At 38.7% G+C, this 16,354-nt stretch overlaps 3 protein-coding genes across 6 annotated transcripts in view; 1 reads left to right on the top strand and 2 right to left on the bottom strand.

Moving 5' to 3' along the window:
• The window catches only part of LOC127622341 (protein furry homolog-like), a 163,094-nt gene extending 158,496 nt beyond the window's left edge, over window positions 1-4,598 (top strand). For all 4 annotated transcript variants that reach the window (XM_052096418.1, XM_052096417.1, XM_052096420.1 and 1 more), the window contains 2 exons: window positions 141-334; window positions 2,767-4,598. In XM_052096418.1, the coding sequence (XP_051952378.1) occupies window positions 141-334; window positions 2,767-3,064 (492 nt within the window). In that variant the 3' untranslated portion in view covers window positions 3,065-4,598. The remainder of the gene's footprint in view (window positions 1-140; window positions 335-2,766) is intronic.
• Window positions 4,599-6,214: 1,616 nt separating this feature from the next.
• LOC127622441 (zygote arrest protein 1-like) lies at window positions 6,215-8,585 on the bottom strand. The gene is made up of 4 exons (XM_052096547.1): window positions 7,932-8,585; window positions 6,751-6,843; window positions 6,529-6,603; window positions 6,215-6,358 (listed from the first exon to the last, which is right to left on the bottom strand). The coding sequence occupies exons 1-4, from the start codon at window positions 8,583-8,585 to the stop codon at window positions 6,215-6,217; spliced, it is 966 nt and encodes a 321-aa protein (XP_051952507.1).
• Window positions 8,586-9,816: 1,231 nt separating this feature from the next.
• LOC127622352 (sodium/bile acid cotransporter 4-like) lies at window positions 9,817-14,720 on the bottom strand. The gene is made up of 3 exons (XM_052096435.1): window positions 14,110-14,720; window positions 12,554-12,764; window positions 9,817-11,723 (listed from the first exon to the last, which is right to left on the bottom strand). Exons 1-3 carry the CDS (start codon window positions 14,667-14,669, stop codon window positions 11,187-11,189), a joined length of 1,308 nt encoding a protein of 435 aa, XP_051952395.1. The 5' UTR covers window positions 14,670-14,720; the 3' UTR covers window positions 9,817-11,186.
• Window positions 14,721-16,354: the final 1,634 nt, after the last annotated feature.

The raw sequence follows: 16,354 nt of genomic DNA, 5'->3' as shown, positions 1-16,354 counted from the left end.
AATCACAAATGTATAGCGAGATATTGTTAGATTTTTTGGCTTGTGTATTGTCAGTTAGTCAATTTTCAGGAGTGATTTAGCTTTAATTGAATCAAAATATTTTGATCTGTTTTAAAATCATGATGCTCTGTGCTTCTCAGGTGACTAACATGTCAGAGGAGCTGGCCATATTAGAGAGCTGTCTAAAGGAGGCGGAGTCAGGAGGTGATGGACAGGAGGGATTGGTGGATTTTGAGGTGGACCAGTCAAGCACAGAGACAGCCATCCACTCACTCATCAAGAGTCTTAGAGTACGTGACTTCCGCACAGCCATTGCTCAAGTGAAAGCCTTCAGGTAAGCATACAAACACTTCGACTCGCTCACTAATTGAAAATATATACTATAGGTTGACCAAAATTGGATTTTTCCGATACTGAAAACTAAGGTGTTGGAAAAAAGCTGGTAACAAATTAATTGTCCATTCATTTTTAAAATCAATATTTAATGTGTTATAAAATGTTCTTAGTCTTTCCTGTACTGTTGTCATTTATTTTTGATGATAACTGATAGTTCCTAAGCAATTATCGGTGCGATTAAACGGCAGAAACACTTAATTGTAAACCTGTAATATACAGTGGCAATGTATAAATTTATCTTAAAATCTGGTTACAATAATGAACAAACACAAGCCGTTTTAACTAGTATTACACACATTTTTGTATTGTTCTTGTACGTATTGAATATGTCATTCAAACATTCACAGTGTAGATTGGAAAAATTATGTGAACCTGTAGGCTTGTAACATCAACAAAACTCATTTCAGTCTGGAGTTGGCAAGCCTGGCATCCAATTAATGAAATGAGATTGGAGGTGTGGTTTAGAGCTGCTTTGACTTATAAAAAGCACTGAAACATTTTGAAATTTCCAGAGATCTCAGAAGACCTACGATCAAGAATTGTTGAGGGATAAATGAATACCCAAGTTTATCAAGATATCCTACAGGATATTGTCAGGGTGGCTGTGCACCAATAGAAGTTGCGTGATGTAGCAGGACAATTACCTTAAACATAGAAGTAAATCCATTACAGAATGACCTCAAAAAAAAGAAAACCCACCTTTTGGAGGGGCCCAGTCAGAGCCCAGACCTTAACCCAATAGAGATGCTGTGGAATGACCTCAAGAGAGCCGATCACTCCAGACATCCTAAGAATATGGCTGAGCTGAAGCAGTTCTGAAAGGAAGAATGGTCTAGAATTCCTTCTGAATGTTGTGCAAGTCTAATCCACATTTATCGGAAACGCTTGGGTGAGGTTATTGCTGCCATAGGAGGATCGACCAGTTATTAAATCCAAGGGTTCACTTACCTTTTCCACACCACTGTGAATGATTAATGGGATGTTCAATAAAGACAAGAAAGATTATAATTGTTGTGTGTTGTTAGCTTAAGCACATTGTTTTTGTCTATACTTGTGACTTTGATGAGATCACATTTAATGCAGAAACCAGCTAATTACAAAGGGTTCACATACTTTTTTTGCCACTGTATTTGTTTGTCCAATAGAAGACTAGCAGAGTGTTTGGGAATCTGAAACCTGTTTTAAAAAGCAATTATCATTTGTATTATCGTGGAGTGCACAGAAATCCAAACGCATTATAATTTCCAAATAACATTGTTGCCATCCCATTAACCTTTTTTCTTTCACTGCTCTATGGAATACTTGATTCTGAGTGGTCAATATGGCATTCTTTGGTCAAATATATTTGTATAATGCACTAAATTATAATTTGATCATTGTCCCTGGCAAATGATTTCCAACATGGCCGTGCCAGTTTCATGTCTCTCCTAGCAATCTATGGTCCCTTATCAAAAATCATTTAAACTCAAATTGGTATTTCATGTCTATTTATTATCTTGTTTGGTAAGTAGCTATGTAATAAGCAGGATAATTAATGAAAATGTATATAGCACTTTTCTGACACTTCACTCTAAGCGTTTTACACAGTGAACAGAGGACTCTCCTCAACCACCACCAGTGTGCAGCATCCACCTAGATGATGCAACAGCAGCCATAGAGCACCAATACACTCACCAGCTATTGGTAGACAGGAGAGTTATAGAGCCAATTAGTGGATGGGGATTATTAGGAGGCCATGATTGATAAGGGCCAATGGGTGGAGAATTTGGCCTGGACAATGGGGTTACACTCCTACTCTTTACAGAGTGCTCTAGGATTCACAAGAAATGTCCTGGGATTTTTAATGACCACTGAGATTCAGGACCTCAGTGTAACGTCTCATCCAAAAGACGGTGCCTTTTTACAGTATAGTGTCCCCGTCACTATACTGGGGCATCAGGACCCACACAGACCGCAGGGTGAGCACCCCCTGTTGGCCTCCCTAATACCTGTTCCAGCAGCAACCTTAGTTTTCCCCAGGAGGTCTCCCATCCAGGCACTGTCCAGGCTCAACCCTGCTTGGCTTCAGTGCGCAACCGGTCTTGAGCTACAGGGTGATATGGCTGCTGGCTAATAATCAAGTCATCCAGTCATTATTCTAAAATAACCCCCCTCAGGGTGATTCAAGACTTTTCTGATTTGCATCAGGCTCTTGATTACCTTGTTAATAATGACCGTCTGACTTTACGTTACCCCCTTTACTTTACCTTAGTTTTGCATAAATCTGGTGTTTGTGTACTTCTCGTTCTTCTATGTTACCTCCATTAACCCTTCCACTCTCTCACCTTCTCTTTCTTTTACCGTCACTAATTTCCTTCCTCGTTCCCTCAGGTTCCTGTGGCCTAATGACATATTTGGCTGCGAGAAGGATAACGCTGTGCAGACACTGCTGCACATTTACTTCAGGCACCAGAGTCTGGGTCAGACGGGCTGTTTGGCCGTGGTCGGCCCCAGCAGGGATCTTTCTCAGGCCAGCGCACGCCTCATGGAGCTCAACCTCCAGATTCGTGAAGCTCTCTGCCAGGCTCAGACACACACACACCAGACACGCATCCTTTCCCCGACCTCCACACCTCACATCCAGACACAAATAGACACTCAAAGCACAGTTCTCAGCACTGGACTGTGAGAGTTTCAACAGAACCAGACTGGGTCAGAGCGGGAGAGCAAGAGCTGAACTCTCTTCCTCGGCCCAGAAAGAGGCTGGGGGTGATGAAATTGTTTGGGGATTCATGTAGATTTCACCTCAAAGGGCTAAAGAATGTGTGGACATTAGTTACTCAAAACGTATGCACGTCCCCCTTTTTCACCCTCCCTTTAGTCTCCTTTCTCAGAAATAGTTCAACTCAACCAAATGTCAAGCTGCAGTCAGGTGAAAAAGTACGAAGGACGGGATTGGTCAAAACCATTCGTAGGAGGGACACTGGGGGATAATGATGCTAAATTTGATGCTTTTTGGCGGAATGACCTCTGTGTGGTGTCCTTAGAAGAATCGGTATCCATATGCACTTAAGTTTGGTGACCTAGAACATTATTGGAATCATTCATGGTGTAGAACGGATGGATTGGCGAGAGATTTGTCAGTCACAAAGAGACAAAGTTTTCAAAAGCATGCTTGAAAGAGAAAAGCCTGCAACAAATATTTTTTTGAGAGATTTATTTTTAACAGTCTTAGGTTGTAAATGTTAAGATATTTAACATGGAATTGTAAGCTGGGGGGCTGTACCCTCTGTGTAAAGAGAGGTTTATCTGTTTAACTTTATTGACCTTTTTTGGGACAAACTTTCAGCTTTCACTGGGTCGCTCTTACAAACCCCTTAATCTATTACCAAATAAGTAGCTGCCTGTAGAAAACCATAGTCTTGTGTATGTGTGTGAGAAGTGTGTGTGATTGACATAGACTATATTTGCACACACAAGCTCTCAAACATGCACGTTAACAAATTGAGATGCACAGGTGAAGTGCAAACTGGCTGAAACTCATGGAAATATCAATAACTTATTTTACGCTGTATAAATTTTAGAAAATGTATAGTGTAAAAGCAGTATTTTTCCCTTGTATATTTGTGTAATGCACTGTTCAATCAGAGAGAGTAAAGACTAATGCAATAAATAGTTGAATAGCTTTTAAGTCACTGACTACCCTCTCCTATATAGTAATATGCCACCTTAATCTTCTACATTTTCCAACAAAATTAGCTAGGCTGAGGTCAGTCATCTCTTTCCTCTGTGACGGTTTCAGTTTCACTCAGCTGAGCTTGCCATATGCATTCCTTTAATACCCACTGTGATTTCCATGTTGGCCCATAGTCCCCCACAGAGGGGAAAATGGGGCTTTGTCCATATTGGCTCTGTCTTATCCCTAGACTCAGGGCTTCAGGGCTCTGTAATGCTTCTGAAGGGTGGTGGAGCAACAGGAGGGGGTTAGTTTTTCATGGCACATTGAAAAATAACTTGTTCACTGTATTCTTTCCTCTCAGAGAACTCTTCTGTTGCTTATTTGGTACATTTTGAATGCTGTTCTTAATTATTTAATGGATATAATATTTACCTGGAAGATACATAGTTTTTATCTAGAGCTGCATTATCAGACCCCCCCCACATTTCTCTCTGGTTTGTCTGATTTACCTGCTTTTCCCTGTACTGTTAAATAAAAACCTGATAAGCAATTTCTTTTGTCAGTTTTACTCGTTTGTTGTAGAGAATAGGGCTGGGTACTGATGCAGATTTCTCCATTTAATTTCCATTCACAAGCTCTTGATTCAATATAGAATAAGACATTATTCCATGACAAATTGGTCATGTGGATCTTAGACTACTGTCTATAATTAGTGACAAGAGACTGCTTCTGTGAAAATATCTTCAACATTTTCAGCTACTTCTGTTCCAAAGACATTAGAAACTGTTGTCAATCTTAAAATTGAAAGTGTTTAGTCTCCCTGATGAGAGAGGATACTTCATTCTGTAATAATTCACACCTGTAATGCAGCCAACAATCCTAATTGAAATATTAAATTTATTTAGGCTAAATCCATTTGTTTGGATATATATATATATATATATATATAACACACACCAAATATCCGGATGACCTTTATTTCCGATGTGCAGTCATTGGAGCTCACGGCGTCGCACACCATTTCTAGTGTGAAGGATAAACCTGAACTAACCTCTACTGCAATTAACAGCTTTTTCTTGACTCATTTGATTTTAAAGAATGTCAACATTATTCAAAGATGATAACTGGACTTAAATTTAACATGAAATGTCACTTTTATATGGTTTAAAACTGTGGAAGGACATCACTTACTATTTAAAAAGACAATACATGCAGTAGTCAGCAAGCATGAAGGCATTATTCCAATAATTATTTCAATGCAAACCACACACAAAGTAATTTTCTGGAAAACCAAACTGGAGTGTGGATCACAATGGTTCACAACCAAATACGATGACACAAGGTGCTCTTATTAGGGTGCGAGGAAAACATCCCATTGCCCTTCCTGTTAAAGAGACCATTCACCCAAAAACCACTTTTCATTTACTCATGCAATCCCAGATGTGTAGGACTTCTACAAATTAAGATTTCTAGAATATATCTGTTGATCCTCACGATGCAAGTGAATGGGTACCAAAATTTTGAAACTCAAAAAGGACGAAGGTATCATAAAAGTAATCCATACAACTCTAGTTGTTAAATCCATATCTCCAAAAGCTATATAAGTGGGTGAGAAAAGGATCAATATCAAGTCCTTTTACTATAGATTCTCCCTGCACAGTAGGCTGTGAATCACCAAAAAGAGTGTGAAAGTGGATTTATAGTAAAAACAATATTGATTGGTTTCTCACCCATACTTCTGAAGATATGGATTTAACCACTGGAGTTGCACAGTATGGATTACTTTTATGCTGCCTCTGTGCTTTCTGGATCTTCAAAGTTTTGGTCACCATTCACATTGAAAGGACCTCCAGAGCTAAAAAAAAAAAATTTATCTTTGTTTGGGTTCAGTAGAAGTAATATTCACGCACACATCAACCTTCGCTTCTTAAAAAAAAAAAAAAAAACATGTACTGCCCTCCACACAAAAGAATCATGGCTTCAAATGTGCTAGTAATTGCCATTTTATTTCTTTTCAGAACTTAAGTGCAAATTAAGCAAACAAAAAGTAAATGAGACTGGTGACTGATGGGTCTCACCAATGCAGTCTAGGAGCAAAGACTAGTGAAGTGGATATTCCAGCTAGGCAAGAACCATGTTTGACAGCAAGTCAAAGATCTGCTAGATGATGTATTTGAAGCTGAATGTGCTGTCACAGGAGAGCCGCTTGCCCTTGCAGCGGCCACAGAGATCCTGCCGGTGAGGTCTTTTTGGGTCCACATGACGTGATGTTACAGAACACGTGCAGCGGGTCTTCTTGCAAGTCTGAAAGAGATGGAGTTTTGTAATGATTTCTTGTTACTACAGGGGCACAATGGGAAATGAGCTCTATATTGCTCTCAAAAGTTGGCTACTTTCAGTTTTAGCAAAGATCAGGCTAAATTTGTCTGACATGGACTAGGTGGGGTAAACCGGGTCTAGAAGGGCTGGATTACCTGACAGGTTATGTCCTCAACACGGTATGGATTAAATGACTTCTGACATGTTCTGCAAAATTGCTTGAAATACACCTGGAAATGAGGCCGTACAGGTTTGATCACTTTTTAAAAAGTGTAAAGTGGGCATTTGCAACATTTCAGATTATATTGAGAAAAACAATCCTCATTTAAATCTTAAATGCATTACATAGATTAATCTGCAAGGGTGATATCAAATACCTTGTTTGTGCCTTGGACGCACCACACATAGGCACTTTCCCAGCGCAGGTTGCAGTCTTTGCAGTGATAGTAGCCATACTTCTGCTCCAAAAACTGCATTAAAGAAAAGATGTTTGGCATTATGTTGGTCTGTCACCATTAGGGTTGACACCTTGGCAACAAAATGTTAAATGCCTGGACACCTAAACAATGATCAAAAAACATATTGCTGGCCATCATACAAGAAATAGAATGCTTATGATTGTGTACTCCTCGTTTGAGATGAAAATGACTGCATATAATTCAAACAATAATATAAATACTACTACCTACTAATTTCATACAGTTCCATAAAAGTTACCAAAAATAAATATATATATATATATATTAGTGTGTTTGTGCATGCACGTACAGGTTTACTTATTCTAGCACCATGCAAATAGTCTATGGTTCACACGGAGTGATGTATAAAGTTGAACAATGAAAAAATAAAAGTACATTTAAACCAAAAGGAAATCAAATTTCATAAACTTTCTCGAATTGTATGGGAATGCGTGTAAATCTTTGATATTGGAGTAATCTTTTAAAAAAAAAAAAAAAGTTTTAAGAATTTAATTGTTAAATTCGTAAATCACATTCATCACTTTTCCATTTAATGGTAATTGATGAAACTGAAATAAAAAGGCCTTTTCCCTTCGTTCTTTTGAATGTTGGTCATAACTATTGTTCTGGAAAACATGTAAAGCATTACAGTAATTGTCCATAAGTGAAAATTTTTAATTATCTGAACAAACCAGTTAATTAAAATTAATCCATATTTCTTATGATTCATATAAGAATGTGCTCGGTTCTCCTTGCATTGTGTGCTTCTAATCAATGGTTCACGTGTGAGAATGGGTCCGGAAAATACTGAAATTCCGGAACATTTTAGGCCCTGAAATGGGAATTACATTTTTCCAGGATAGATGGCCAAAATCAAGGACGATCCTGGAAAATCTTGGACAGGTGGCAACCCTAGAACTTCGCTTTCATTGCATCAATTTGCCATTCAGTGAAAGGGGTTGGTGACTGAGATAAACAATCGTATGTTCCACGAAGTCAGCCAAACGGGTTAGGAACATGAGGGTAAATGACAAAGTTCACGTTTGGGCGAACTATCCCTTTAAGAACACGTCTTTTCACGAGAACCGATAACTTCTCACCTGAAATCTTACTCGAGCCTTGAATTTTGGTTCGTCTTGTCCGGTTTTTACAGGCTCACATCGGTTTTCCTCATTCGTTTCGGTCTGTTTTGTATTTTCACTGGTCTCGGGACTAAGCGTTTTCTTGGACTTCTCTTTGGTCACGTCAGGACTTTCACCCTTATCAGCGCAGTCCACCTTTGCCGAGTCCTCAGGCTCCGCATCCTCCTCGTCGTCGTCCTTAATGAGAGACACTAGTCTTCTGGACGCGACAGGAGAATATACGGCTTGAGTGCGCGGGAACCGGACGCCTCCGCTGACGGGGCTCCCGGGTGTCTGGACCTCCTGCCGCCTCTGCAGAGCCTCGCGTTTCCGGGCCAAAAGAGTGCGCGGACCCAGAGAGCACTGGACGGACGCGTCGGTCTTCGGGTTGACTTGCACGCTGATGTCTTTAGTGTTGGCTTTTCTCAGACGCGGGGTGAGGTTCGGGTTGATCCGAGACAGGATGGACTTCAGCTGGGCCCTGTCGTGGTTGTCGAAGTAGGTCTCACCCTCCCCGTAATTGGCAAAGTAAGCTTTCTGTCTCCAGCTCTTGAATTTGGGATATTTGTAGGAATAAGGGTTGTAAGAGGAGTAAATATAGTTGTCGACTGTTTCGTTACCATACCTAGCCATTTTTCGCTTAGCCAATTGTGGCAACGGACTGATGCGGTTTAAGTAGGCAAAGGGAAGCAAATTAGGGTCAGGTATGTAATTAGGTGTAATTAAGAGTTGACTGATAAATTCAGTGGTTTTGCGTCTGGTTTAAGGAATATTCCGGGTTAAAGAAAAGTTAAACTCAATCAACAGCATTTGTGGTATAATATTGATTACCACAAATATTTATTTTGACTTGCCTCTCCTTTTCTTTAAAAAAATAAATAAATAAAAAAGAAGCTGAAAATCTGTGTTCCAGTGGGACACTTACAATGGAAGTGAATGGAGCCAATCCGTAAACTTTATAATACTCACGGTTTCAAAAGTATAGACACAAGACACAAAAAAATATGTTTTTTAAAATGATTTTAGTGCGAAAACATCACTTTAACATTTTCCGTGTAAAGTTATAGCCAATTTTACAACTTTAAACCCTAAAACCCCCATTCACTTCCATTGTAAGTGCCTCACGATAACCCAGATTTTTGGGGCCAAAAACAAGGGGTCAAGTCGAAATACATTTTTGTGATTGTCAACATCATGCCACAGTTGCTGTCGACTGAACTTAACTTGTATTGTACCCCGAATATTTATTCAAGGGCTGCTCACACCAAACACGTTTTTACGTCCATCTACGGTGGTTTTCCTGATTGTTTTTGTGCAGCATTTTTGGGAATCCTATGCGCGGGTCGAGTCAGCTAACGTTCACTAAAAGTTCTTTCAAACGTATGAACACACGTTCTCTTAGTAACGTTAACAGAACGTTCTTTCAACGTTTTCTCTTTGATAAACGTTCTCAAAATGCTAGCATCATTTCTTTTTTCATACATCGTTTGTGGAAAGTTCTTTAAAAATTTCAACATTTTATAACTTTTTCCAGAAAGTTCCTATAACCAAGAAAAAAAAATGTCTTTGTTGTCCGTTTTGAATGTTTGAATTAAACATTCTGAGATCATAACATTTTAATTTGTGTAGATACTCATAAATGCTGTCTGCATAGGCAGCACATTGTATGTTTCATGACCTAGCCACAATCTGGCAATTATATTATGATATATTACAAACATTTCTTAGAGAAAGCATAAAATAATAATATTAGATGCTTGTTGTAAACATTTATTAATCTTGCAGGTGTATATATATATATATATATATATTCTAATAAATATACAATATTTCTATTTCGAATACATAAGTATTGCATGTTTGGTTATTATCAGAGGGAAATTTACAAATGATAATATTTTTGTAGAATCAATATATCTATTGAATTGCCATAGGCTCTCACATGCTCTTGTAGTCTTTGGTATTTGCCACATCATGTTTTCAAAGCAATGTTAAACTCCATAATTTTCCCAGTTTTGGAACCAAAAAAGAGACAGACAGTGGGATAAGAGTGCAATATAAGATGAAATCCATATGGAATGTGAATTAGCCCTAGCTTCCTCTGGGTGCACATTAACACAATCAAATAAGCCAGTGTAATCCTTTTACTGAGGGAATAGCAGGATTCATTTACAGACAGCAGCATCAATCTATATTAATGGCTTATGATTTGCAGACCTCTGTGACACTTTCGAAGTGTCTTTCCCCGTTACATTTTTTTTTTAATGAACGAATGACGAAATTAATGAAGGGTCATTCTGTGTCAGCTCAACCAGAGGTACCTGGCTCAATTTCTTTTTAGATAATTTTTTTTTTACTGGTAAAAGATAAACATAAATTATGGTGAAAACAAAAATATTAAATTCCATGGATCAATAAAAGTGGCAGCATCATAATTGTATTTTATAATTGTTTTACTATCACTAAAATCAGTTGACTCCAGCATCCCTTTTTGCATTATATGTAAATATGACACTATTGTATATTGGACTATTTTGTATTTTTATTTTTTGTGAATACATAAAAATGCTTTTTTAGTTACATTACTTGTACTTCAGACCTTTGATCTGTGACAAGAATCACTAGCCCATTTATCAGGGATTTAAACATAAATGCCTTTAAAATAAGTGTTTTTCAAAAAAAATTGGCAAACGGCTTATAATGCAACAAGGGGAGCTAAAATGAACTGATTTTTGTTTTCAGTAATATAATATAGGTGTAAAAATAAAATTATGATGGACACCTTTCTACAATATTTTTTTACCTGCATTTTAAAAAAGAGCACGTCACTAAGGTATTTTGTGTCTAAACCTATTACCATTCTGTTTATAATTATTTGAGAAATCTTTCCCAGCATTTGCATTTAAATTTGGCATTATAATTTATGCTGATGAAAGAAAATGTCATTGAATGGTAGGCCTACTAGCCGCATATTTCTAATCTGCATGAACATCAAGTTTACCATCTTGGTAATATCTGACTTGGATATTTAACTTTTATATTGCTGTGTGATGGCACAACATTAGTTTCCATTTTGACAATCTTGCATTATTTTTTGGCACATATTCATTAGAATGCTGTGAGTGAGTAGTTAGAAATTCAACTGTGAGTGATGACATGAAGAATTCTTAATGTATATACATATCACGCAGGTCCATTGTACATAGTGAGTAGCAAGTCAGTTGTTTTAGCCCCTTATACAGGCGTGGGGCTTCCAACAACATCCTGTGACTCTAGCATGATGACATTGGGGTCGCTCACTGTTACTGCACCATACGTTGAATCAAACGGCACATCTTCTTCCTTCATTCTTCTGTAGCTTATGTTTGTATCATCATCATCCTCCATTAGGTCCTGTTTATGTAATACCTCCTTCCTATACATGCGGTAAGCCAGAACGAAGATGCCAGCCTCGGCTGCCTGGAAGAGCGCGTAGAGCAGAGGAAACATATACATGCCTCCCATCAGCTGTGGCGGGAATGCCAGCTTCAGGATGGCAGTGCAGAGCTGCACGTTCTGGCATCCAGTCTCTAAAGACACTGTCCTTCGGCTGTTGGGGGGGAGATCGAAAAGCATTGCCAGGCCATATCCTGATGCATAGCCAGCCATGGGCATGAACACTGCCACCAGGTAGACTGAGGCAGGGATGGTGGCCAGTAGCTCTGGTCCCAGCATAGTTCCAGTCATGATAAAAAGCATCAACAGAGTGACCAGGAGAGACCACAAAGACACCTGGAGCAGAGGCATAAAGCACAGATAAACACAGTGACCTTCCTAAACACCCAGTACATTGTTAAACATAACCCTGGTCAAGAGGAACTGGCTGAGATAACATTAGTTAGCTGTAAAGGGTTTGCTCTAATAAAGCCACCATATATGGCTGCATTGGGAGCAATTAATGTGACATATTTATTTATGACCTGGGGAATTCATTCTGAAAGAAGTGAAAAGCAAAGAGAGTCTCATGATAAAACAGTATCATATAAAACACGGCATATATAAAAGGAGAAAAAGAGGAACAGTGACAATTCAGCAACCTACTTCTATCCACTCTACTTAATGTGCGCCCCCCTCCAAAGCATCACTCTGTCACACACATCTAGAACCTCCTCCTTTATCTCTTTATCACTCTCTCCCTCACCCCCACCCCTCCCACCATACATCTCACAGTCACCACTGTGCCCTTACCAGGCTGTTCAAAGATAAGCTCAACTGAATGGAGGAACCCATGCACGGATGTGACGTCACCTTGTCATAGGCAGTCCGGTCTTCTTTTAATGGCCAGACGTTGTGAACATTAATGTAATTTGAAAGAAAACATATGCGGCCCAAAACAACCAGTGATATTTGACAAAAAAGTCTAAATAATTGTATAAATGCTCGTTTTATTTTGATGAAGCTATTCCATTAAGGCCTACCAGAATATGGGGAATCCTTCAAATCAAGCCAACATTAATGCCCTAAAAGTTAAAACATTAATGACATGCCTGTGACTCTACTCAAGTTCACTCAAAATTTAAACACTGATAAAAAAAATTTTTGGTAAAGTTTCTTTGAGTTACCTTAAGGATGATGTCAGCTACTCGAGTGTATCTGTGTCTAAGCCAGACCCCGAGTCCGATAGGAATAAGCGTGCTGCAGAGGGTGAGAATGATCGCACCGAAGGGGAGCAGGTTTACCACGGGCGTGTTGATCCACGCACGACTGTACATCCACAGACACAGCGGCATGAGCACGAGTGCTAGGAGAGTGGATGAGATGGTCATGATGATACTGGAAAACAAAACCAACCAGAAGCAATATATTACCAAAGACAGTCAAGGGCTGACTTAGTAACCAACCTTTAATTAGGTTTTATGAACTTCATTATAGGTCCTTTTCATTGATATCAATGCATTATGTATCATTAACTAACAATGAGTTTGTTCATGTTAATTCATAATGCAGTAAAGAATGTTAACATATACAACGTTTCATGTAAAATATGTATTGGGGTGTACATAGAAATTGACCAACATTATTCTAACTTTCTTTTTTGGTTAGCAAGGACTGTTCTCTTTAGGTTTGGAGAACGTTCCCCTAACAGTCTCTGTTTCCTCTCTGCAACCCTGCTATACCTCAGAAACAGTGTTGGAGCCAGATGGGCTGGTTTGAGTATTTCTTTAACTCCTGATCTCCTGGGATTTTCACACACAACAGTCTCTAGAAATTACTCCGTTCTATGGATGGAAATGCCTTGTTGATGAGAGAGGTCAACAGATAATGGCCAGACTGGTTCAAACTGGCAAACGTTTACAATAACTCAGATAAACACTCAACTGTACAATTGTGGTGAGAAGAATATCATCTCAGAACGCTATTCTGAAATGCAGGTTGGCGCAGAAGGTTTTAATGTTGTGGCCGATCGCTGTGTTATTTATGTTAAATACATGAACTTTGGCCCTGTAATGAGAGATTTATTAAGGAAATTTTGAGGTGCTGATTTGTGTGTAACAGTGAACAAGGAAGTAATATAGACATTGTAATCTACAATCCATGTCATGTTATGACCAATTAATCATTCAAATAAGATAATCACATAACCACACATAATATGGTGAACAAAAACCTCACTGCAACGTTTTGTGAAGGTTTGTTTATGGTTATAAAAATAAAACTTAAAAAGAACCATTACATTCTAGTATACAAGTCCTTCTAAGGTTGTCCCACAAAAACCTCTCTGCAACGTTCTGAGAATGATACAAATTGGTTCCCCAAAAAAATAATCAAATGGAAACCATAAGCTAATGTTGGGAGAACGTTCTGTCTTTGCTGGGTCAAGGTGAATTCAAACTTATTGTAAAGTGTTACCACTTAATTCACTATGCAAAACTCAGAGCCATCGTTTTTATGCAAGTCATTATTCCACACTGTAAAAATAAATACAAAAATGAAAACTCTTATTGGCTCTAATCTTTTGCATTTCACATATTTTATTTTCTGGGTCTATTGAACATATTCTCACAATACCTTTAACATGAAATATATATATATATATATATATATATATATATATATATATATATATATATATATATATATATATACCAATTGGATGTACAGTTCAACATATAGCTACCTGAGGTTCATGTCTCCATTGACCAACAGTGACATGATGTTGGACAGGTTGCCCCCAGGGCAGCAGCCACACAGCAGTACAGCCATAGCGGCCACATCGTTTAGGGAGAAGGCCAGAGCCAGGAGGAAGGCAATCAGGGGCATGATAACAAACTGGCACACCAGCGCCAGCAGAACTCCTATGGGTTTGCGAATGTGCTCGCCAATCTGACTGATCTCCACTGTGCAGCCAAGCCCAAGCATAGTGAAGCACAGGACAAATCCAACAAACACGTTAATTCCGTGACTCAAGGGCGAATCCCAGAACGCGATGATCAAGTGAGTGGGCTCTTCGGATGGGGAGAATGGACCGGCCAATAGCCCCGCTGGAGTCAAGGCAGTCCTGAGGGTGCTGACCACCACAGACAACGGCACTTCAGTGGCGCGCAACCGAGCCATAGAAGGGCTCTCATAGACGCCGCCACGATCCTCGGAGAAATTGACGACATCATCCGTGAAGTTATGAAGTCGGCTGAGCGCGACTGTGGACGCATCGGTGCTCGGCACACTGGAGGTCTCCATCGCATCTCCGGGGGACTGGAGCTCTCCAAATGATCCTTCAGTCTCCGCTGGTGTCCCCTCCCTGAACGAGATTTGTGCAGCAGCGCGATCCCCTAGCGGCGCAGGATCATTTTAATTCTGTCACCAGTGACTGCAGGGGCGAGGCCTCCAGCGCTCTGAGCGCACGGTGGCACCGGGAGGGGTTTGCCAATATTGCGCACGTCATAAAATGCCATTTAGAGGCGCCATCCACCCAGATTGGCTTTGAAGCTGACCACCACGAAATAGATAACCAAAAAAAGACATCGAGTTAAGTTCTCCTTATCACAGGTATAGGTTGTCAAATGTGAAAAAAAGTTTACTTGTTTGATTGCCTATTTAGATGGCAAATAACATGTTCACATTTATAACATGCGATTTTCACTAACTGCATAGGTAATATAATAATTAGCTCATTCAAAAATGAGACATTTAGTTTCAAATAGTTTTAGATGAATTATACCATGTCATGACACTGCATAATATTGAATGTCAACTAAACACTGCCCTCAATACGCACGCGTAATTGCTGTTGAAGAATAAACTGACTTTGCAATTCTGGATGTGGACATTTATTTTTCAGTGATCAATTAAGATTTTTTTTTATCCATAATAAAAAGTGTGTGTGGGGTGGAGGGATCTTCTGGAAAACAAAAAGCCTACTTTTAGGCAGGAAAAATGTATTCATTATAATGTGGGAAACGACTAATAAAATGGAAGTTGCTCCGAAATTCACTTCTTTTATTTTACTCTGTATAGGTCTCCCAGTTTAATATACAAACTTTCATTATTTGTTTCACATCTTTCATGTCTTGTGCTGAAATGTTTGCAGTATTGTCACTGGATAAACAACTTCTGCTCACCAGTTGCAAACCAGAGACATCTATCAGTGTGCAGATTATTACTGTAAACAATAATGCTCAAAATAATTCATTGTTTTGAGTAGGGAAAAATTAAATCAGACAAAATAAATTAACCTTGATGAGTATTAATAACTTTTTCTTTCTTTTGAGTTCACGAACCTGATTGCTTTTAAGTAACTTTAATTGTTTTGTTGTTTTAAGATAAATTAACTTTGTCTCTTTAAATTTACAGGAACTATAACTGAAACTGGGCAGGGGAGTACATTTTAAAGTTTTATAATGTGTTATAATGGGGGTGTTAGGGTTTAATGCTTTGTTGTGTTATCTAGAAGAGTTTCTGTTCTGTTCAAGTTTTGGGGTCTTACTGTTATGGTGAATATGTTACTGAAGTTATGTATGTCTTAGCTCATTAAGCATGCAATTACTGTGCTAATCAAAGCATAGTGTTAACAATTAGTGTGCATTCAGCATGTTAGCATACTAGCTAAGTTTTCTCTAATGGAGATATTTAAATTAAGATTAGATGGTGATTTTAAGTTCAACCAAGGAGCTAAATTCAAATTTAAGTGTCATTAAATGTCCGGCTACTCAATATTTCAAGTTAGAGGGAAATATTGAAACCATTTACTCACCCTCATGTCATAACAGATGTGTATGACTTTCGTTCTTTTGCTGACCACAAACAAATATTTTTAGAAGAATATCGCAACTCTGTAGGTCCGTACAATTCAAGTGAATGGTGAAAAACATTTTCAAGCTCCAAAATGCACATAAAGGCAGCATAAAAGTAATCCAAAAGATTTC

This window comes from Xyrauchen texanus, chromosome 28, assembly GCF_025860055.1.
Source record: "Xyrauchen texanus isolate HMW12.3.18 chromosome 28, RBS_HiC_50CHRs, whole genome shotgun sequence".
Taxonomy (NCBI): domain Eukaryota; kingdom Metazoa; phylum Chordata; class Actinopteri; order Cypriniformes; family Catostomidae; genus Xyrauchen; species Xyrauchen texanus.
This window is presented reverse-complemented; position numbering and strand designations above follow the sequence as displayed.